General features: G+C 37.8%; 1 protein-coding gene across 6 annotated transcripts in view; it reads left to right on the top strand.

Moving 5' to 3' along the window:
* The first annotated feature begins 326 nt into the window (after positions 1–326).
* Positions 327–22,643, top strand: part of acacb (acetyl-CoA carboxylase beta) — a 28,525-nt gene continuing 6,208 nt past the window's right edge. The window contains exons 1-43 of one of the 6 annotated variants that reach the window (XM_056263859.1): positions 327–475; positions 1,254–1,801; positions 4,827–4,959; positions 5,052–5,190; positions 5,359–5,468; positions 5,550–5,631; positions 5,723–5,821; positions 5,905–6,014; positions 6,117–6,227; positions 6,354–6,563; positions 7,637–7,807; positions 8,052–8,213; positions 9,532–9,695; positions 9,810–9,960; positions 10,117–10,220; positions 10,325–10,406; positions 10,499–10,644; positions 10,737–10,887; positions 11,938–12,072; positions 12,623–12,769; positions 12,852–13,040; positions 13,320–13,420; positions 13,543–13,631; positions 13,816–13,940; positions 14,112–14,225; positions 14,961–15,074; positions 15,165–15,254; positions 15,338–15,456; positions 15,774–15,815; positions 16,631–16,654; positions 17,154–17,297; positions 17,386–17,485; positions 17,622–17,729; positions 17,805–17,861; positions 17,945–17,986; positions 18,069–18,284; positions 19,258–19,413; positions 19,492–19,695; positions 20,823–20,978; positions 21,065–21,187; positions 21,787–22,056; positions 22,205–22,302; positions 22,388–22,508. In XM_056263859.1, coding sequence (XP_056119834.1) covers positions 1,407–1,801; positions 4,827–4,959; positions 5,052–5,190; positions 5,359–5,468; positions 5,550–5,631; positions 5,723–5,821; positions 5,905–6,014; positions 6,117–6,227; positions 6,354–6,563; positions 7,637–7,807; positions 8,052–8,213; positions 9,532–9,695; positions 9,810–9,960; positions 10,117–10,220; positions 10,325–10,406; positions 10,499–10,644; positions 10,737–10,887; positions 11,938–12,072; positions 12,623–12,769; positions 12,852–13,040; positions 13,320–13,420; positions 13,543–13,631; positions 13,816–13,940; positions 14,112–14,225; positions 14,961–15,074; positions 15,165–15,254; positions 15,338–15,456; positions 15,774–15,815; positions 16,631–16,654; positions 17,154–17,297; positions 17,386–17,485; positions 17,622–17,729; positions 17,805–17,861; positions 17,945–17,986; positions 18,069–18,284; positions 19,258–19,413; positions 19,492–19,695; positions 20,823–20,978; positions 21,065–21,187; positions 21,787–22,056; positions 22,205–22,302; positions 22,388–22,508 — 5,604 coding nt within the window. In that variant the 5' untranslated portion in view covers positions 327–475; positions 1,254–1,406. Of the gene's footprint in view, positions 476–1,253; positions 1,802–2,885; positions 2,999–4,488; positions 4,587–4,826; positions 4,960–5,051; positions 5,191–5,358; positions 5,469–5,549; positions 5,632–5,722; positions 5,822–5,904; positions 6,015–6,116; positions 6,228–6,353; positions 6,564–7,636; positions 7,808–8,051; positions 8,214–9,531; positions 9,696–9,809; positions 9,961–10,116; positions 10,221–10,324; positions 10,407–10,498; positions 10,645–10,736; positions 10,888–11,937; positions 12,073–12,622; positions 12,770–12,851; positions 13,041–13,319; positions 13,421–13,542; positions 13,632–13,815; positions 13,941–14,111; positions 14,226–14,960; positions 15,075–15,164; positions 15,255–15,337; positions 15,457–15,773; positions 15,816–16,630; positions 16,655–17,153; positions 17,298–17,385; positions 17,486–17,621; positions 17,730–17,804; positions 17,862–17,944; positions 17,987–18,068; positions 18,285–19,257; positions 19,414–19,491; positions 19,696–20,822; positions 20,979–21,064; positions 21,188–21,786; positions 22,057–22,204; positions 22,303–22,387; positions 22,509–22,643 lie in introns of those variants that run through there. The other 5 variants (XM_056263861.1, XM_056263860.1, XM_056263863.1 and 2 more) reach the window with 5 other exon arrangements.

Below are 22,643 nucleotides of genomic sequence, written 5' to 3'. Positions count from 1 at the left end.
CGTCATAGCTGTTTTAAGACGAAACCTAACACGTTCATGTATTCAAATAGTTCTTGCAGAAATACTGACTGTATTTGAGTATTTTTAAGTTTTAGCCGTAGCCTCTAAAGCAGTAGACTGTAGAAATTACTTGTGTCTTTCAGGTTCACAGTATGTTTACTTTTGTTGTGCCCAATGTGCTAGTACCTGAGATCTGTGTGACGGGTTCGGTTACAAATCGCACGTGTTGACCTTTGATGTTGTTGTTACTATATTCATATGTTGTTTGTGAGAACTATCATTCCCTCCCCCTCATTTCTTACCATCATGGCTTGAACTTTCCCCTAGATCCCACACACACACAGTGTCCACTCTGTCAAATGGCAGTGTGCTGGCTGACTGTCTGCTGGGCAGTTGTGAAGAGAAGAGCATTGAGTACTATGTGTACGCATTCCAATACCAGAGAAGGCCCGGACACTGACTGTCTGCTTCAAAGGTTTGAGCTAGATTTTTTCTATTCCTAACAGTTTTCTAAAACGTAAATGCTTTATCTACAACTTTGATTTCTTACTTGGTAGATAATTTATTACTGAATATGTTAATTATTAAATGTAGTCTTTGCATGTGGCAACTTTTTTTTTTTTTTTGTAAAATATTTGCGAATCTGTTTACATTCCTGATTGTTGTGTAGGCATGTAGTGGAGAGTGTTTGAAACGGTTGCTGTGTGAACTTGATCACTTATTTTAATACTATTAGTATATTATTGTAGTAATTAATACTTTTTTAAATTAGCTTTTAGTTTTATATTTTCAGTTTTCATTTTGATTTCAGTTTAGTGTTTCAGTTTAGTGTGGTTAGTGTTTATGTTAGTAATTTTATATGCTTTTGTCATTTTTTATTTACCTTAAGTATTTCTATTTACCTTTATTTTTATTTCAGTTTTAGTTATTTTAGTACTTCAACTTAAATGTATTTTATTCCAGTTAGATGCCAAGGCAACATTATTTTCTTTTTTTCATGTTTATTCATGTTTTTCATATGTGTGTATAATATATAATTTCAATAAAAAAACTATTTAATTAAGCTTATTTAAGCTATATATCTTTAGAAATCCAATACAACCTATGAATGATTAGCCTTAGCTTTTAATATCATGAAAAAAGTGAAGCAGATGCACATTTCGCAGTATTTGGGTTGCATCATACTATTGCACACTGATGCCATCTAGTGTTGTGCACACTTTTAATAACCTAATGGTTGTTTTTTTTAACAGTTAAACACTTACAAAACTCAAGACAAAATTAAAAGGGACCATCATCTCACCCTACAAGTACGGTCAAAATATATTCAACCACTATAATGGGCTATCACCTCTTACTCTTATCGTCCATTTGAATGCATCATCGAAGTCCACGGGTTATGAGAGATGCCATCACAAACACCCACCACAGACTGTTCAAGGGAACAGTCTACTCCAATTGACCCTAAATCAGCAAGCGCCTCAACAGGAAATAAGGAAATTCCTGCGTCAACTACCAGTGATCACACTGACCAGTTAGAAGTCACAGAAGAAGCTGTTTCCAACACTTTAACCATGAAAAGCAGTACTGAATCCAATAGGCCCAGGTTTGGTGCCAGTGTTCAGGCTAAAGAGAGACTGAAGTTTATTCTAGGAGCTTCTGAGGATAATTCCTCTGATGATGAGCCTTTGGTTCTGGGCCAGGCCACCAAACTTCAGCCCGGAAGCACAGAGACACCTAACCCAGTACCCACCATGCCTTCAGAAGTGCCGTCACCCCCGAACCCATCAACCTGTTTGAGGTGAGCATCCTTAGAGATCTTTAATTGTTGTTTAAGTGTATACATGGCCGGTCTGATTAGGTTTCAAGCTGCAGATGTGCTGTTGACATGACATATGGGTTTTGAAGATGTGCAATGAAAGAAAAATCTGGCTTTACAGAAAAGGAAAGGTTTATGAATTCTATTGAAATCAGATCTTGAATTCAGTATGAAATGAATGCAAAAAAACTATTACAAATGTTCCCTTTGGGCCCTCAATATGACTCACAATCTTGGTTTAATAGTTAACTTTTGCTGTCTACCCCTTAGATTTGCTTTTAATATCGGTAGGGGACACTATGCACCACATGAGAGTCCAATGTCAAACAGGACAGAGTAATGGACCAGAAGTACAGCCATATGGTCATTCTCAGCACACTCTGTGATCACGTGACTTTCTCATGCTTGTCACCTGTTAAAGTGACATGCCACACATTTCAGTACTATTAATGGAAGCAATGCTCCCGATGTTGACTTACAAAGTCATTCTCATTGCGTTTCAGTGTAAAAAACATTCTTCCAGATTGTTTCCAGAGTCAAAATACCCTAGACGTATATTTAGGGTTGAGTTGGGTCGAGATGTTTTGATGTTGTCTCCGGCTATTCGTGTGTAACCCGAGGGACGTTGTTCTCCTCTTCAACAAGTCACTTACTTGACATAGGCATAGACAGAACCAATGGATAAAGGCTGATAATATAGAGTGGGACATACGCATTTTGTTTTTCTCACAATGGAAATGAAACTTCCAAGGGCAAAAGGTAAGGTTATTCTTTTGGTGACATTTGTCGAGTATGTTCCGCAATTTGGCTAAATTTATTGCAGTGTGCTGTTGCACAAATGTTTGCACAGATTGTAGGTTATATAGCTTTCAGAAACTTGTTGTTTAACTGAGATTTTGCAAGTAATTTTACTCCTTTGCAGTTAATTTTCTGGAGAGAAACTAAAAACAATGACTATCCATACTAGGTTTATAGCATGTTTTTCTTAAACAAGTGGTGGTGAATGAAGGTCTTCATTAACATGGGGGAGGGTGCATGAGAAGGAAGGAGCAAAAGAGGAAAAGGGAGGGAACATAAAAAGTGTTAGCTGTTGTTTTTCATCTCCTGCGTTATCATCTGATACTTCGCCATGGACGGAGAAGGAGGGCAAACACTCAACTGGTTTCAGTGCCTCAAGAGGTTGGTAACAGACCAAACATGCATTTTGTTCTCCCGTTTCTTAGTGGACAGTATGTTCTTGGCAAGTGTAGCATACTGGAAGAAAAAAGGGGTACGGTTTCTGTTGTTGTTCCTAGTAGTGTAGCGTAACAGTAGCGTGTGAGTTTATCTAAGTGCACAGTAGTGTTAGAATAGAGTTTTGGAATGCAGAACGTAGGTTGCATTTCAGCAAAATCTTGCACAACTCTGTTCAAACTGCATGAAGTGTTAGTACGTAATGTAACCTGATGATGTTAGCATGTCTCTCTGAGTTCATATATAAGCTTTAGGAGCAGAGAACAAATGAAAACTGGAGAGATAACAGCAATGTTTGAAAAGTTCTCCCGTTGCCACATACTGTTCTTCAGATATCAGTAAAAACAAATGCATCTGCTCATCGTTTGTGGGCAGTTTAGACGCTGGATAATTGAAAACAGACAGATTATGCGCAGTATGTACGTAGCATAATTCTCAAGAAAAGGATTTTTGGCGATACTCTACAAAATGAGGCAATTTCAATAGGTTTACTAAGCACATAGTTTTAAATAAATAAGTGTTTTGACTGCTCATGAAGACTGCATAAACCATAAACTATTTAAAATCTAAAAAGATGCTTGGGATGCCCAATATATATGTACCGTATTGATTATCTGCCAATATTAAAGACTGGTACAGTATGTGTCAGTATTGGATGTTTAATTGTGCATGCTCATATCCCTATTTTTACATTTAGATTATCTTTACCGTCATTTAACACTCAAAGTTGATCTTTAAAAACAGTAATAATTTAATAACAAATGCAACTGTAAAAATGTAATAGCAAATGAATATCCAGTTTTCATAATATACATTATATATTGTGTGATGCCTGAATCACTTGTAGAATTTAAAACGATTGATTTTAGGTTTTAGTGTTTTATTTTAATTTATTTTGACAAAATAGTATGGAATTTTTATATTTATAGGCCAACGTGAAAATAATTATCGTTTTTTTTATATTGGTCAGAATGGTAAAATTGGTGCCTCTCTAAATGCTTTATAAGGTAACATGTCTTATCTTGCTTATCTTATCTCTTATAAAGAGTGTCTTTTTTTTACAGTCAGCATAACAGAGTTTTGTTTCCACCGATGACTGCGAAAAAGAAATGGAAGTGTGATCCTGCAGGTGATCAGCAATTATTTGCTTAGTTTAATCAGTCACCTTGGCATGTGGAGAAGATAGTATTGTAAATTGCATGCGTCATTTGTTTGTCGTCTTCAGTCCACTTTTTACAGTAAATTGATTGCATTACATTCGCTTTTGTATAAAAACACAGGCTTTTGACTTGAAGTGTGAAGTTCACTGTAGTTTTACTGTTCAGGGGTCAGTTAAGGGTTAGTCAGTACTGTCTGTACCCTTTATGATAACACATTAAGCTGTGATTGGCTGATTTGCTTGTGTGAGCATTTATATTGTAGCACACTTTGACAGGTGGCGAGTACAGAGGCCAGATCACTAGAGAAAAACTGTTTACATGGGCGGATAAAGTTGACTTCGAGAAGTCCTGCTGATTTGATGGATTCTTACCTCGTATGTTTGTTTTTGTTATGTTTTATCTTTTAATATGGCTTAAATTATATTGGCTTAAATGGTGCTTGTTGATGTTTCTCGCTGAGGCTTGTGTAAAATGTTTCCGTTTCAGCAAGTTCCACTCGTTACATTCACATTCATGTAAACTTTACATTATTAGCTATTAGAGCCATAACCATGTTTCTCTCTGAGATTTGTTGTATATGTTATGATAACTATAATGATATTTTTTGTCTGTAGGCCTAGCATGTCAGGCCCCCATCTGCTGAAAAAGGGCAAAGAACACAGGAAGATGGACGTGCATAGAGATTTCACCGTTGCCTCCCCAGCTGAGTTTGTCACCCGCTTTGGAGGAAACCGCATTATAGACAAGGTCAGAGACATACGTTTGTTTTACATAACTGTAAAAAAAAAAAAAAGGATTTAATTTAATATGTATGCACATGTAATTATCTCTCTCATTAGGTGCTGATTGCTAATAATGGCATTGCTGCGGTTAAATGCATGCGTTCGATTCGACGCTGGTCCTATGAAATGTTCCGTAATGAGAGAACCATTCGCTTTGTGGTGATGGTCACACCTGAAGACTTGAAAGCCAATGCAGGTTAACAGAATATAAAATGGTTCAACCTGATTTTTTTTTTTTAAACAAAAGTTATATTATCTAACTTTTTATTATTTTATTTTATTTTAAAAATCATTAGTACTGGGCATTCATTTTCAATTTGGATTTGAAAGAATTATGTTTAAAGTTAATTGTGTTTATCTCCAGAATACATTAAAATGGCTGATCACTATGTGCCAGTCCCTGGGGGCCCAAATAACAACAACTATGCCAATGTTGAGATGATCGTGGATATTGCCAAAAGGATTCCAGTGCAGGTACGGCCTCACCAATATCAATCTTGGTATCAGATGTGAATTTTCCATTATTACTGATGTTGGTTTTTGTCTTCTTATAAGGCCGTTTGGGCTGGATGGGGCCATGCTTCTGAGAACCCCAAACTTCCAGAGCTCCTCCATAAATCAGGGATATGTTTTCTAGGTATTTTTTCCTCATAATCATCTATAACTTTTGAGCCAGCTTAGCCTTGCTAGTTGAGGACAACGCATGTTGATAGGGTTTTCTTTTTCAGGGCCTTCCAGTAAAGCCATGTGGGCATTAGGAGATAAGGTGGCATCTTCCATCGTAGCTCAGAGTGCAGACATTCCCACACTGCCCTGGAGTGGAACAGGTAAGAGATCCGGTGCACGTCATGACTTGTTGCTAAAGCTCTCATTGTGATGTCTTGATCTCTCCCTCTTTGTCTTTTATCAGGTCTGAGGGTTGGGTGGGTTGAAGAAGAACAGAGACATGGTCGTGTAATCAGTGTTCCTCATGAACTTTATGTGCAGGGTTGTGTTAAAGATGTGGACGAGGGACTAGCGGTGTGTTTTCCCTACAGAATCTGTTCCAGAATTTAGACTTTAACATTCGTGTTGCGGTTTGACTTCCTTTATCCTGATAATTGTGTGTTTTCTTGTGGCTAGAGTGCAGAAAACATTGGCTACCCTGTGGTAATCAAAGCATCAGAGGGAGGCGGAGGGAAAGGTATCCGAAAAGTGGAAAGTTCCGAAGACTTTCCCAGCTTTTTCAGACAGGTACACACTGCTGTATTATTACTTATTACTGCTAATTATTATTTATTTTGATAGGTCTTCATTATTCTGTGTAGTTACAGGTTTGGATTCATTGCATGGTGTCTTGTTGTTTTTACTTCGCTACAGGTGCAGACTGAAGTGCCAGGTTCACCCATTTTCATCATGCAACTAGCCGAGCATGCACGCCACCTGGAGGTGCAGATCCTGGCCGACCAGTATGGTAATGCCATCTCTCTGTTCGGCAGAGACTGTTCCATCCAGCGCCGCCACCAGAAGATCATAGAAGAAGCTCCTGCTACCATTGCCTCCACCACCACTTTTGAGCAAATGGAGCGGGTGAGGCAAAAATCTGCGAAAATGTTGCATTTGGGGTTGTGTGGCTAAAAGACTTAAGGGCTCGTAACTTAGAGGAGTACTTAAAGGTATATCACCCAAAATTTAAAATTCTGTCATCATTTAATCGCCCTTAAGTTGTTCCAAAACTCAAACGAGTTGACGGTAGCCATAATCAAGCCGTTTTGATTTTCTGAGCAATATGATGTCATATTGCTCATGCTCCGCCCACGACCACTGACAGGTGACTGTCCCGTATTAGCATATTTCCCGTATTAGCATATTTATGCCCTCAGCCATTTGTATACTGTCTGCCAAGCCAGCACTTTACTTGTCTTGTCAACACCCCCCATGGGGTGAGGTAATCAGTTGCTCATTATCATTTAAAGAGACATGCACCGAAACGGGTCGCCATGGACAGAACTGTTTTTGAGGAGGTAAAAGGGTGTTGTTTTACACAACCATTAAGGAATTTTAAACAAAGTATGTTACAAACTTTACATGAAGACCCTAAAGAATCATACCAACTTGTGGAAAATGGGCATCCAATGACCCTTTTAAGTTCTATTGTGTAGTCACATAATTTGACATTTTTATTTATACGTACTTACATTTGAACTAAGTTTAATGCAATGCAAAAATATTTACTAGCACACGAGTTGTAACTTTGTGCCCTTTTACGCCCCTGCCCTGATTCTTTAATAAGTGTACTGAAAGTGTTTGCTATGACTAAAATTAATTATTTATCCATATTAAAATAAAAATTTTAAATAAAAAATAAAAGTTTATTACAAAAGTTTATTCAACACATGCCAAAATGCTGACATTACTGTGTCTGATAAAGAAAATGCCAGTGGGAAATACAGAGAACAATAAACACTCAATATACAAACATCAGAACTATTTGTACTAAAATGCTTTAGTATTTTTACATTCTTGTGCACTCCAGTATTAATGACAGGTCATTATATTTTTGTGCATATGATTAATTAATTCTCATCTTTTGGGTTTGGGACCTGTGTTCATATTGACATGCATATTGACATGTATAATTTATTTTCTGCTCTGCATGTCAGTATGCAGTGCGTCTGGCTAAAATGGTGGGCTATGTGAGTGCTGGTACGGTAGAGTATCTGTTTTCCGAGGATGGAAGTTTCCACTTCCTGGAGCTGAATCCACGGCTACAGGTGGAACACCCCTGCACTGAGATGATTGCTGACGTCAACCTTCCTGCTGCACAGCTACAGGTAAAGCAAAGTACAGCTGTCAGGAGGTAACAGAACTCAGACACACTGTGTGTATGATATAGTGACCCCTCCAAAGGTGCTGTTGTTTAATGATGAGATTCTCGTTGAGGATCTCGTAGAGGTTCTCGCTCCAAAGTAGCAGGAACTAAACATATTCCTCTAATATTTTTCAGATTTAGTTTTTGTTAAAATATCTATAATTCTCAAATGCTGATCATAAACTTTTGATACCATCTCTTTGTAGATAGCGATGGGGATCCCTCTTTACAGAATTAAGGATATCCGTGTGCTGTTTGGTGAAGGTCCGTGGGGAGACACACCTATTAACTTTGAATCTCCAGAATGCACCCCCTGTCCACGGGGACATGTCATAGCTGCACGCATCACCAGTGAGAATCCAGACGAAGTGAGCAATTGGTTCATGTTTATGTTAAAAAGCTTGATTCAACAACAGTCTATACACAATAACTTGAATTTGCTCCATATTCTGGACACTATTGTTTAAAAGTTTGGGGTGAAGATTTAAAAATTTTTTTTAATTAATACTTTTATTCAGCAAGGATACATTAAATTGATCATAAGTAACGGTACAAGGATATTTATGATGTATATGAATGCTGTTCTTTCTATTCATAAAATAATCCTCAAAAAAAGTATCACTATTTCCAGTTTTCAACTGTTTTCAACATTGATAATAATAAGAGCAACAAATTAGCATATAAGAATGAAGGATCATGTGACACTGGAGTAATGGCTGCTGAAAATTCACCTTTGTCAAAAATGTAAAATTGTAATAATATTTTACAGTATTACTGTTGTTACTGTATTTTTGATCATATAAATGCTGAGCTTAAGAGCTGTGGTGAGCTTAAAACTTTTGAACAGTATTGTATATATGCATATTCATGAGTATCTTTTCTAAAATTGTCTAATAATGCAAAATTTACTAGACTTCTTGTCTGAATTAATTTATTAGTGTCATTTTAGTTATAGTTAGTTACCCCTGCTTAACTCTTTCCCCGCCAGGCTGCAGCTACAGTAGGTGCACTTGGAATTTTCCAGCTTTCCGTGTTTTCACTGTTATATGCTAGGGGGCGCTGTAACACATCTTCTGAAAGAGTACTCAATCTCCTGATCAAAACACATGCAAAGAAGATGCAGAAACAAGCGATATCATAATCATATGCATATGTAAAATTAAGCAATCATCAACATTAAATAGCATATAAATCCAAACTGCCTAATGTTACTAAATGAAATGTCGACCCAGGATGAGCTATAGGACTGTGAAGCATTAGGGGTGTTGATGGACTCAATCTGTTTTGATCATCTATCTGAATATGATCGCGATGTAGTCTTTGACAAAAACGTGATTTTCTCAGCTTTTTGCTCAAAATGTTGCTTTTTTTATGAAGCTTGCCCACATTCAAGTGTTGATTTAAAAAGAATGCATGAAGCTAGAATAAAAGAGAGGGTCTGTTCTTTCTTTTGACATATTGCATGTTCAGGAATTCATACAACAACATACTCTGGGGGCCATGACATTTTTGTGAAAATGATCAAAAAACGCTGGCGGGGGCTGGCAACTTTTTAAAAATATGCTGGCGGGGAAAGAGTTAACTATCTTCTTAGATGTTTTTAAAACCTTTTAGAGTTTTGAAGCAGTAGTCTTTGAAGGCTACTTTAGCAGTTTATTTCTTGCTATATTTATTTGTCTTCATAAGGGTTTTAAACCAAGTTCAGGCACCGTTCAGGAGCTGAACTTCCGCAGCAGTAAGAACGTGTGGGGCTACTTCAGTGTAGGAGCAACCGGAGGTTTACATGAGTTTGCAGACTCTCAGTTTGGACATTGTTTCTCCTGGGGCGAGAACCGAGAAGAGGCCATCTCGTGAGTCCATTTAGCTCAGCAGTCTTTTCTTTTTTTTGCTCTTTAAAGAAAAAAATTAGACTGAGCTCTCTTTTTATTGTGTATCAATTAAGTTTTTGTTTCTGTGGCCTGCAGGAACATGGTGGTAGCAATGAAGGAGCTCTCAATTAGAGGAGATTTCAGGACCACAGTGGAGTACCTCATTAAACTACTGGAGACGGAGAGTTTCAGGAACAATGACATTGATACTGGCTGGCTGGACCACCTAATTGCAGAAAAAGTACAGGTAGGACCTGCACACCTGGGAGGAGAAATGTCCCAAATCAAGACAAAGTGTCTCTAGGAACTCAGTTCTACTTTCCGCCCATGTAAAATGAACTTTCAAGCCATTTAAGGTAAAGTGACATTTGTTTTATGTTGTTTTATTGAATGTTTCTCTTAGGCGGAGAGGCCAGACACCATTTTAGGTGTGGTATGCGGTGCTCTACATGTTGCTGATGCAAGTTTCAGAAAGAGCATGTCTGACTTCCTGCATTCACTGGAGAGGTATCTTCACTGCTATGCCACTCCAGCATCTAAGGCATTGAAAACTTAAAGATACCACTATACTGTGTTAATTTAGTGTTGTAATTCTTTTCTGGATGTTTTAGGGGCCAGGTGTTGCCTGCTGCTAGTTTGGTCAACACATTCAATGCTGATCTGATTTATGATGGAGTCAAATACTGCCTGAAGGTAACATAAATCAAAAGATGATCAAAGGTATTTCAGTAAGTGTATTTTATGATTAACAGGTGTGAATGTGTGTGCTTGGGTCTGGGGTACAGGTGGCACGCCAGTCACCCACCACATATGTTATCATAATGAATGACTCGGATATTGAAGTTGATGTCCATAGACTCAGTGATGGTGGTCTACTACTTTCCTATGGTGGCAGCAGCTACACAACCTACATGAAGGAGGAGATTGACAGGTTAGAAAAGCAGTGGTTTTGTGCTGTAAAATACAATGTACTTACTTATTTAACCACTGACGTTTATTTGGTCTTTGTCATATGATGTATAGCTATCGCATCACAGTGGGTAACAAAACGTGTGTGTTTGAGAAGGAGCGAGACCCTACGGTACTCAGGTCGCCCTCTGCTGGAAAGCTGTTGCAGTATGTGGTCGATGATGGTTCTCATGTTTTGGCCTCCCAGCCTTATGCTGAAATTGAGGTAAAGATGAGGCAAAGTATTTTACATTTCTAGGTAGCAGTTTCTGCAGAATGCACTTTATCATATTCTGTATATGACATTATATGGGACTGACAGAGATTGATGCAGAGGACAGTTTTAACTGACTTATTAGGCCGGAGACACACTGGCTGCGTGGCGTGAGCGTCTCAGCTGCGTGGCGTGTCCGTTTTTATTTCGGCTCCCATGTTAACAGGTTAGAGCTTGCACACTGCCTGCGTGACACGCGCGTCTCAGGCGTTTGGCGTTTGCAGGCAAAATAATATAGGAAAAGATGTTTATATGTCATTTTGTACACGAATACATATTAATAAATTACATTTTGATGTTTGAAAATCTAGGTTTTGACATAAATTCAGATATAAATGTCTTTTTTTTTTAATCCCATTATTTTTGCCTATATAATTTCATGTCATTTTATTTTTTAAACAGTCGAGTCCTGGTGTCCACTACAGAGGTCATAGCATATGAATAAAATATAGCCTATATATATTTTCATTTGTTTCTAATGATCTTAACAATGTGATTACATGAAAAAAAATGAAAAAATTCTTTGAAAAAAACTTTCTGGGCCTCAGGAGGATATAAAGTTAGGATAGGCTACATTAACATCGTAGTGTGTCTTCTGAGTGACGGTCCAAAATCAGGTAGGCTAAATATAGGCTCTTTAAAGCTACACAAAATTTGTAAATGTTATTGAAATAAACAGACAGCCGCATGTTTCCCTATTTTTCGGATTTTGGAAGATGCGTGATAAAAGTTGAAATTGTTGTCGTAAAGGCAAGAGCAACAGTAATCCAAATGTAGACTGGTCTGTCGGCGCCCTCCCTCTATGTCACATATAGCGAATATGTATTCGTGTACGCCACGCAGCGCCGCGTCAGACACGCTTCTGGTGTGCAAAGACACAGAAAACGCGACGCAGCCGCCACGCAGCTGACACGCAACAGAAACGCCACGCTCACGCCACGCAGCCAGTGTGTCTCCGGCTTTATAATGGTTGTTTGCTTTTGTCTCCTTTTTTCTTTACAGGTTATGAAGATGGTGATGACCCTGCATGTTCAGCATTCAGGTTCCATTAACTTTTCAAAAAGACCAGGAACCGTATTAGAGCCCGGCTGTGTAGTGGCACGAATGGACCTGGATGACCCCAGCTGTATTCATCCGGTGATTTATCTTTAATTGCTTCTCACAAGATGAAGCACGAGATGAAATCCACTTACTGTTTTGTTAGTCTTGGGCAAATGTTGAAAATGTGATAGTTGTTCCATTTGGTTGGTTGTCCCAAAGATCTATTGGGGAGTTTGACAACCACTTAAAAATGTACGAATATGATTGCTTTATAAAAGAAAATATAAAACCAAGTGGCAATTATTGTAAAGAAAATAATAGCTCAAGCACACTTTTCAAGCAAAATACATTACAACAACCGTTAGTGGATCATATTCATACCTAATGTGATGAACTACACTACACCTGAAATCAGGTGAAGTAAAAAAGAAAAATCAGTACTGTGAAAAGATGTAGCATTAATTGTTTGCAGATACCATTGGTTTGATATCTAATGCAGTGACATTCATGCATTTTCAAATATAATTCATTCATGTTTTAGTGCCCAAATACTTTTTGTTGTCGCTGTTTTTGCTTCTTTACTGGTGTCATTTTTAGACAATGCCATCTGCAATGAGAAGTATTCATTTCTGGTTTCCTCCCTCAGGTAAAGCCGAACACAGAGGCATTACCATCCCAGGAGCCTTTACCAATTGTAGGGGAGAGGCTTCATCAGGTCTTCCACAATGTTCTGGAGAACCTGGTGAAGATTATGGATGGATACTGTCTGCCGGAGCCATACTTCAGTCATAAAGTGAGACCACCGATTCAGACTCAAAGCAGCATGAAAACAGTGTGCAGACTAGTCTGTTAACTATATCCATATGTCTTTACAGCTGAAGAAGTGGGTCAACACGCTGATGAAGACACTTCGGGATCCGTCTCTACCTCTTCTTGAACTGCAGGAGATTATGACCAGCGTGGCAGGGCGTATACCAGTTACTGTGGAAAAAGCAATTCGAAAGGTCATGGCACAGTATGCCAGTAACATTACCTCCGTGCTCTGTCAGTTCCCCAGCCAAAGGGTGAGTAATGAAGAAATAAATATGCTTATCTGAAACATAGATTGCACTCATATCTCTGGACAGTATTACATATAGTCAAGTGTAACAGTCTTTATCTTTGGTTGAAACCTTTAAATATATTCTGTGGAACCGTTGTCACTATAATTGGAATTATCATTTAGTGATAAAATGTACTAATTATATTACTTGATATATTTCCTTGGTAAAGATATTGTTATAAATTAAAGTTCTGGGGGCAACTTTCAGGTTTTATTCAGTTTTCAATTAACCCTTTTCCAGATAGCAAATATACTTGACAGTCATGCTGCTACGCTTCAGAGGAAAGCAGACAGAGAGGTTTTCTTCATGAACACTCAAAGCATTGTGCAACTAGTGCAAAGGTGAGAAATGCCCGATGACTCACTAATAGATCCTACCTTTGCTGTTGTCTTAAGATAACCAAAGACTGCTCTGTTAACAAGAAAATGCCAATATGCACCTGTTTTAAAAAAAAAAAAATTAGATACCGTAGTGGAGTTAGAGGCTATATGAAATCAGTTGTGCTGGATCTGTTGAAACGGTACCTTCAGGCGGAGATGCAATTTCAGCAAGGTAAATGTCCAACTTTAACCTTGACAATACTGTCACATCAGATCAAACAGAAAATCATTTTACAAGTTTTACCTTTCTTTTTGAAAATATATCTGGAAAAAAAAAGACAAAGGGTAAATAAAGTGCACAAACAATATGGTAAATTTTAATAAGAAATTTGTAATTCTCTCACTCTCCCCGGCAGCTCACTATGATAAATGTGTCATCAATCTCAGAGAGCAGTATAAGCCTGACATGACTCCAGTATTGGGGTGCATCTTCTCCCATGCTCAGGTCTCCAAGAAGAACATCCTAGTCACCATGCTCATAGTAAGATCCTTTCTGAACTACTTAACAGTGCTGCTTTATTTCATTAAGATGTGTCAGCTGATTCCCCCCAATCATTCTGAAAATAAGAACAGGATGTATTAGTGCCTCATCTGAGGATTAACATAACTCAATTCAGTAGTTAGGTTTAATGGACACATTACTTTTTTTCAGGACCAGCTGTGTGGCCGGGACCCAATGCTTGCGGATGAGCTTATGGTCATTCTTGATGAGCTTACACAACTCAGTAAAATGGAAAACTCTAAAGTGGCACTTCGGGCCAGACAGGTATGTACTGAATCTCAGTGGTCGTGATCTTAATGCTGGCTCTGTTCAAAATAGCATACTACCATACTAATAATACTATTTTCGCAGTATAATACTATTTAAGCAGTATGTACACTACTGTTTAAAAGTTTCAGGGTCAGTAAAGTTTGGGAAAGGAAATTAAAGGGTAACTAAAGCCCTGGTCAGAGCCTGACTCCACCCACTGGCAATATTTGAAAAATGCTGGAAAAGTGGGCAGAGCCCAGCGGAGGGGGGGCGTGCTCCTGAGTCGGGTCTCTCTGTAGGCAAGGGCGTGGTTAGCTGGTGCCTGCTTACATCACAGGGCACCACAACTTCCAATAGGAAAATTCAACTGCAGTAGCCACCGTTCAACCTGAAGAGGGCAGCACTCAGGCATTTTTACACCATATATTGTAGAATTAAAACACTTTATATCCAAATGTCAAAAAAATTACTTGAATCAATGAACAGCATTAATAAAGCCCCAGTCTTACAGATCATTAACTAAAAAAAAGTTGTTTTAGGGTTTAGTTACCCTTTAATAGTTGTATACAGCAAGCTTAAAAGTTTGGGTAATTCGATTGCATTCGATTGATCAAAAGTGACAGTAAAATAATTTATGTTACAAAGAATCCTTAAAAAATCTAATTTCCACAAAAATATCAAACTGCGTATTTACGGGACAGTATGCAGTAAGCAATACACTAGCCATAACAACTCTATATCTTTCTTCAGGTGTTGATCGCGTCTCATTTGCCCTCATATGAACTCAGACATAACCAGGTGGAATCCATCTTTTTATCAGCTATTGATATGTATGGGCATCAGTTCTGTCCAGAGAACCTCAAGGTAAGGCAGCAAAAAGATAAAAGAATTATCTTTTTGATATTCTAACAAATCTAACAAAGGCATAACAATTCAAAAATCCTGCATCTGCAGAAACTCATCCTGTCTGAGACCTCCATCTTCGACGTCTTGCCCAGTTTCTTCTACCACATCAACCGTGTGGTTTGCATGGCTGCCTTAGAGGTCAGTAAAGCTCGTCTTTTTCTCCCCAAATGTCTAGTGGTATGTGGTCAGGACTTTCTATGAACTTTTCTGAAATTTCTCAGGTATACGTACGGAGGGGATATATTGCTTACGAGCTAAACAGCCTTCAACATCATCAGCTGCTGGATGGGACATGTGCAGTAGACTTCCAGTTCATGTTACCATCATCCCACCCAAATAGGTATAGCAGATCACATGTAGATCTATATCACATGTAGATCTATATATACTAAATAGGGCTTACGATTATGTTTATCCCATGACCTCCAAATCAATGGGACTCTTGTGGCCAACTTTTTTCAAATATAGAAGCTTTTGGTATGACCTTCATGAATGGTAGTTCATTGCTGTGGTGCTTAACAGACTACACTGTTTATGTAATAGAGAACAAGATAATTTAACTTGGATATACAATCCACCTTCCTAGCATGGATATTTCTTTAAGATTCCCTGTAACTTTTATTTTATATTTTGACATTGTTTTCTTCCCTCTGAAAGAGAACCTTTCTCCCCAGTGAGCCCGTCCATGCCCAAACCCACGTAATACGCTCTATATTTATTATCTCCCTAATCAAGTAATATTTAACAGAGTGCACAAAAACAAATCCCGTCTTACAATCATAACTTTCCCCCTTTGGGCTAAAGCCTGAAATTGAGCACCATTTTCACATTGGGGTGGTTTAAGATTTATCAACTTGCTTTGAAAGAAAAAAGTACATAAGTGATTATATTGCAATTATTTTACACATTATTGAAGGCTTTGTTTAAAATAGACACTGAATTATTAACTGTTTGAAATATTTTTGTCGACATGAAGTCAAAATTGACCCCGTTTACTTTATTAATACACATTCTTGGTCTAATTGTGAATGATTGGTCAAAAGACAAGTAGTGTAGTATATTAATCAACATATAACAATCATAGGCCTAAATGTAACATTTTGGAAGTAAAATGGGTTGTTAAGACCTTCTCATGTCGTTTTTAAATATTAAGGCATCAAAATGTAAAAAACAGGTTCCAAAAAAATCTGAGATATACTTATGTAAGTCAAAGCAGATTGGTCAATCACACTGAATCACATTAACTGGGTTTTCTGTATACAAATAGTTTATTAATGATTATAGCTATAAGTGTTTTGTCATCGTATGCAAAGTGATTCCCTTACTGTTACTTTGGTTGCTAATCAGTTTTCATCGAGATTTTTTCACTCTAATGATCAATAACGGTTACTAGATCTATTTTGAATTTATAGAAAAATATTTCTACTAAGATTGTTTTTAACATAATCATGATAGAAAGAGATCCAAAGTTAGAAGATGATGATCCCATGCTAACACACCTGCTCTCATTTCAGAGGGAGCAGTCCTACTTTGAACAGGTAGAGTACAGCTCCTCCCTGCAACCAGTTAGCCTTTTGTGTGCATTACCGCATAGTATGTCTGCAGCAATGCATGCTGGATGATGCATCCACAGTATTTAATGACTTGAAGAAATTTGGCCTCAAAGGGACAGTTCTTTTTAATTGTTTTATTTGAATTTAATGGCTCATATAATTTGTCAATTTGTTGGGTAATTCTGCAAGCCTAAATTGGCCTTAAATGTGCTTCCAATCAACACAGTCTGAAAAAATGTGGACTGTGTTTACCAATTAATTCCTGAACCCTTGCCAGTTTAATTTAGATGAGCCACATAATCTAATTTCACTCAAGCTGAGAATATAGAGGAAGATTACTGAGTATTTTGCATTGAAACTTGTGCTTTTTCCTTTCAGCACAAGCAGTGCCTTTAGTTTATGCTTTTGTCCATAATTGGCACCCTTAATTCTACTCACTCTCTCACACACACACACACACACACACCATCTCCTCCCCTCTCAGATTGTCTGTTCCTGTGAATGACTCGGGAGAGTTTCAAGCAATGCGTCGTCAAGGTAGTGAGCTCTTCCTGGATGGGGCGCTGTCGCCTCCATGTCAGAGGATGGGAGCCATGGTTGCCTTCCATAGTTTTGACCACTTCAAAAGGTGCCTTCATATTTTGTGCTTGTAAATAGAGTTGGATTAAATGGTTAACAAAATGGGATATTCCGTCTGATCTGTGATTGTGTTGTAGGTGTTTTGATGAAGTGATCTTTCGCTTTGCGGACCCGCTGTGTGAGAGTTCTCTGTTCTCTGACGGCTGTTCCACCTTTTGTGATGGGGAGAGCTGCAAGGTGAGAGTTAGGAGAAACAAACGAGAAAACTGTCATCATTTACTTACCCTCATGTCGTTCCAAACCTCTATGACTTTCATTCTTTTGGGAAACAATTTTTGGTGAACTATTTATGTGTGTGTATATACTGTTTCAGAACATGAAGGAAAACCCCATACACATCATAAATGTGTCTATCAAACAAGCAGACACTGAAGATGATGATACTTTAGTCACAGCTTTCACTGGCTTTGCTCACTCTAAAGTAAGTATTTTAAAGATTGTTGACCTTTTAGCTGTGTGTGCTGGTCAGTGGCTTGACTCATTGTGTTTATTTCAGAAAGCTCTGCTCTATCAATATGGAATCAGAAGAGTGACATTTTTAGTTGCACAAAAGGTAAATGCTCATGTACAATTGCCATTGCCTAAATATATTGTCGATCAAAAGAGACTGAAATTGTATGCCTTTTTCCCCTTCAGCGGGAGTTTCCAAAGTACTTCACGTTCAGGGCCAGAGATGAAGTAAGTGATGCATCTGTTGATTTGATCATTTAAAATTTTATATTATAGAGTGACAGCTGAAGATTTTCCTCTTTCTCTCTAGTTCCATGAAGACAGAATCTACCGTAACCTGGAGCCTGCTCTGGCCTTCCAGCTTGAGCTGAATCGTATGCGTAACTTTGATCTGACGGCCGTTCCCTGTGCCCATCACAGAATGCAACTGTACTTAGGTGCCGCTCGCGTGGAAGAGGGGGCAGAAGTCACAGATTATCGCTTCTTTATCAGAGCCATCATTCGCCATTCTGACCTCATTACAAAGGTAACCAATATTCCTAAAAGACAGTATGTAATCTTTTGTCCTAAAACCTTTGAGGACTTTTGCAGGCATTTAGTGGAGTCTTGCTCAGAGAAAGGCAAGGTTTGGTTGTATTTACTTTCAATGACTGCATTTAAACCACAGAATGTGAATGTGGTCTAAAGATTTATTATGATTATTTGGCAGACACTTTATCTAAAGCGACTTACAGTACATTTAATTTATACATGTTATCAGTATGTTTATCAGTCTGTACCCTAAGTGTCAAACCCACAACCTTGAAGGTTGCTAGCACCATGGTTTTACTAGTTACACTGCAAGCTACAGACACACTGCTCCAGTCTGGGGAAATAAATTGTATAAGTAGCTTATCTGTTAGTCTAACTTAACGTCATCATAAATGCATGCTTGATTAACCTTTGCTGTCAATCATAAAATAATGTCTGAATTGATCCATATTATACAGAATTATTACACAGACTAAATATATATATATATATATATAGTAATATATAAATATATATATATATATATATATTTATTTAATTATTATTAGTATTATTTTAAATTAAAAAAAAATATGATGCATTTTATTTTTCTGGATTCTTTAATGAAAAAAAAAATCAAAAGTTTGTTACAATGTAATTGTCTGTTGTCTGATCAATTTAATGGGTAAAAGTATTAATTTCTTTAATAAAAATCGTACTGTCCTCAAATCTTTGAACAGTAGTGTATATATTGATGTACTTTGTCTAAAATTGTTTCCAACTTCAAAACTGGCAATAGAAAGTGACAATAGAAGTTAAAATGTTAGTACTACTGCATAGATCGTAAATTTAGAAATCCCAAGTTCTCATTTCATATAATAAGTAATAACAAAAAAGCCAGTGTAGGTTGTTGATTGGTATTTTGAGGGTATTTTCATAAATGGTTTTATTAAAGCTTTTTTGATTTAATTGTTCCCCTCTTTCTGTAGGAAGCCTCATTTGAGTACCTGCAGAATGAGGGAGAGCGGCTGTTGCTGGAGGCGATGGATGAGCTGGAGGTGGCCTTCAGTAACACACCCGCTCGTACTGACTGTAATCACATCTTCCTCAATTTTGTACCCACTGTTAATATGGACCCTTCAAAGGTTAGATTCAAAAACATAGCCACTGCCATTACTCCTGAGCTGTATTACTTAGCTACATTCTGTCTTTTTTTCCTACAGATAGAGGAGTCTGTCCGTTCCATGGTGATGCGGTACGGTAGTCGTCTGTGGAAGTTGCGTGTTCTCCAGGCTGAGCTGAAGATCAACATCCGCCTCACCACCACCGGAGATGTCATTCCCGTCCGCCTCTTCCTCACCAATGAGTCCGGCTACTATCTGGACATCAGCCTATACAAGGAGGTCACTGACCTCTCAACTGGACAGGTGCAACTTACATTCACTCTTGTTCCTAATTAAAGTGGTATTGTTAGGATTAGGATTACTTCAAATTACACATTTGCCATAACACAACATGATATGTTTACACTACCATCCAAATGTTGGGGGTAAGTGAGTTTTTTGTTTTTCAGCAATGATTAAATGGATCAATATTAGAATGATTTTTGAAGGATCATGTGGCACTGAAGACGAGAGTAATGGCTGCTGAAAATTCTGATTTGCTATCACAGGAATAAATTACATTTTAAAATATATTAAAATAGAAAACAGTTATTTTAAATTGTATTAGTATTTCGTAATATTATTGTTTTTGCTGTATTTTTGATCAAAAGAATGCAGAATATAAAGTAAAATATCAAAAATATTAAAGAAATCTTATCAAACTAAAGATTTATGGTAGCACTATTTTCGCTATCATCGATTTCATTGATATCTGACCCAGTTGTTTTTTGAGTGTCACTGCATAAGTACAAGATGTTCTTCCACACGAGGTCGAGTTTAGATGAAAATCAGCTCAGACGCAACAGCAGCTCCTTAATAGATATAATATTTGAACAAAATATTGAGGGATTTCAGTCTTTCCCCATTCAACTAGATAGAAGCTGAATGCATGACTGTAAAGCGAGAAATTACCAAAACTGTTCCTCTGTCATCTGAGTGAAACTTTGAGGTCGAACAATTCTAGAAGATTAGAACACATTACTACAGTTTTCAGTTTTTCACACATTACAATTTCATTATAGTAGATTGTTTTGTAAGTATTTGCTTTGCATATTGCTGTTGTAACAGTACAACAGTGGTTCTCAACCTTATTGACTAAAATAAAATGAAGTTATGTTAATACATGAAATATTTTTTATTTGTTTTTCTGTTTTTTTTTAATGCATTTAAAAAAAAAAAAAAATCATTTTAAGTCATCTTGAGGCTCCCTGGTTAAAAACCACTGCAGTACAATAACAGAAGGGTCTGTGTACCTAGTGGTCACAAGTTCGAAAAGAGGGTTTTGAGGTCAAGCAAGATGCCTAAGCTGTCTTCTTATTACTATTGATATTATTTCATGAACAAAAAATAAATACATTTTTACAGTTCTTACCTGTATTCATGTTCTGCAGATAATGTTCCAGTCGTACGGAGACAAACAAGGTCCACTGCACGGCATGCTAATCAACACCCCATATGTCACAAAAGATTTGCTGCAGGCTAAACGCTTCCAGGCTCAGACCCTTGGCACCACGTATGTCTATGACTTCCCTGAGATGTTCAGACAGGTGCGGTGATTCAGTTAAGATGAAACCAGTTCTCACTGTGATTGTTTATGGGATGTGTTAGCTCATTCTTTCTTTTTTTTGGTCAGGCTTTGTTTAAACTTTGGGGACCAGGAGACAGCTACCCTAAAGATGTGTTGATGTGTAATGAACTGGTCCTGGATTCTCAGGGGAGACTTGTGCAGATGAACAGACTACCAGGAGATAATGAGGTGCATCAATGAATTCTTACCATATTCCTTAGAGTCCCCCTGTAGTCAATAATTGCATCCCTTAAAACTCATCTTTGATTACCAAAGCTTGATTTTCACCACAGAATTTTCTATTAGACAATTCTCAAGCAGAAAGTGAAGCTAGTTTGATTTGTGATGTAGCCTGGAATCATAAATCACACTGTGTTCATTCACTTAACTAGAGGAGAACCGGCACCCCCCAACTGACCCTTGTTTCTCCTAAGGTTTTTTTTTTTCTCCACTTCTGTCACCTGATGGAATTTTGGTTCCTTGATTCCAACTTTATCATTTCTCTATGCCATTATCGTTATAGTAGTGGTGTGGACCCTGCTATTCTTTAAAATTGACAATGATTTTAGAACTATATCTGTATCTTTATAGTTATCGTCCTTGGTGTGAACGGGCCTTTACACAGTAATAATTCTCTATGGACTATTGAGGAATACTGTTCCTCAGTCATACCTAGGGAACATACTTCCATTTCCATAATTTGGCTTGTAAAGACAAAATTGTAAATTAATTCATTAAAATCAAGATCTAAGTAAATGGATCAGTCATTTGTTTGTCTTCCTTTCTAGGTTGGCATGGTGGCTTTCCGGATGAAGATGAAGACTCCAGAGTATCCAGAGGGCCGAGATATCATTGTGATCTGTAATGATATTACCTATATGATTGGCTCTTTTGGGCCCCAGGAGGATCAGCTCTTTTTACTGGCATCTGAGCTAGCCAGAGCAGAGGGGATTCCACGCATCTACATCTCAGCCAACAGTGGAGCTCGTATCGGCCTGGCAGAGGAGATCCGACACATGTTTCAGGTTGCTTGGATCGATCCTGATGACCCTTATAAGGTGACCGAAAGTGTCTAAAGAGTTACGATGTAAAATCAAACCACTGCACCTCTCAATGACGCTTTCATTTTACAAATCTTGTTTGATGTATTTCTGCTTTGTTTTTCAAGCTTTTGTTCAAGACCATTCTTCTCTTTTGCCTCTGCAGGGTTTTAAGTACCTGTATCTGACTCCTCAGGACTACACCCGCATCAGTTCCTCTAATTCTGTCCACTGTCACCATGTAGAGGAGGGAGGCGAGTCCAGGTAAGCTTACTGGTTTTAGCATGCACAGAAAGACCTATACCCAAAAACCTCTCTTTGGCTCTTATGTGTTCAAATAATGTCTTAGGTACATCATCACAGACATCATAGGCAAGGAAGAGGGTCTTGGAGTGGAGAATCTGAGGGGTTCAGGCACCATAGCTGGAGAAACGTCCCAGGCTTATAAGGAAGTCATCACCATCAGCATGGTGAGACCTTACATCTTCCCATAATATCATCAGACATTTTACAATATACCAGAAATCAAGCACCAATGTTTATTATGTATGCAATATACGATTTTGTATCAATGGTTTGGTCATCTATGACCATTTAAGAGTATT

The sequence above is a fragment of the Rhinichthys klamathensis genome, unplaced genomic scaffold, assembly GCF_029890125.1.
Source record: "Rhinichthys klamathensis goyatoka isolate OS25496 unplaced genomic scaffold, OSU_Roscu_1.1 h1tg000210l_1, whole genome shotgun sequence".
Taxonomy (NCBI): Eukaryota; Metazoa; Chordata; class Actinopteri; order Cypriniformes; family Leuciscidae; genus Rhinichthys; species Rhinichthys klamathensis.
The sequence above is the reverse complement of the archived record's forward strand: the minus strand, read 5'-3'. Positions and strand labels throughout refer to the sequence as shown.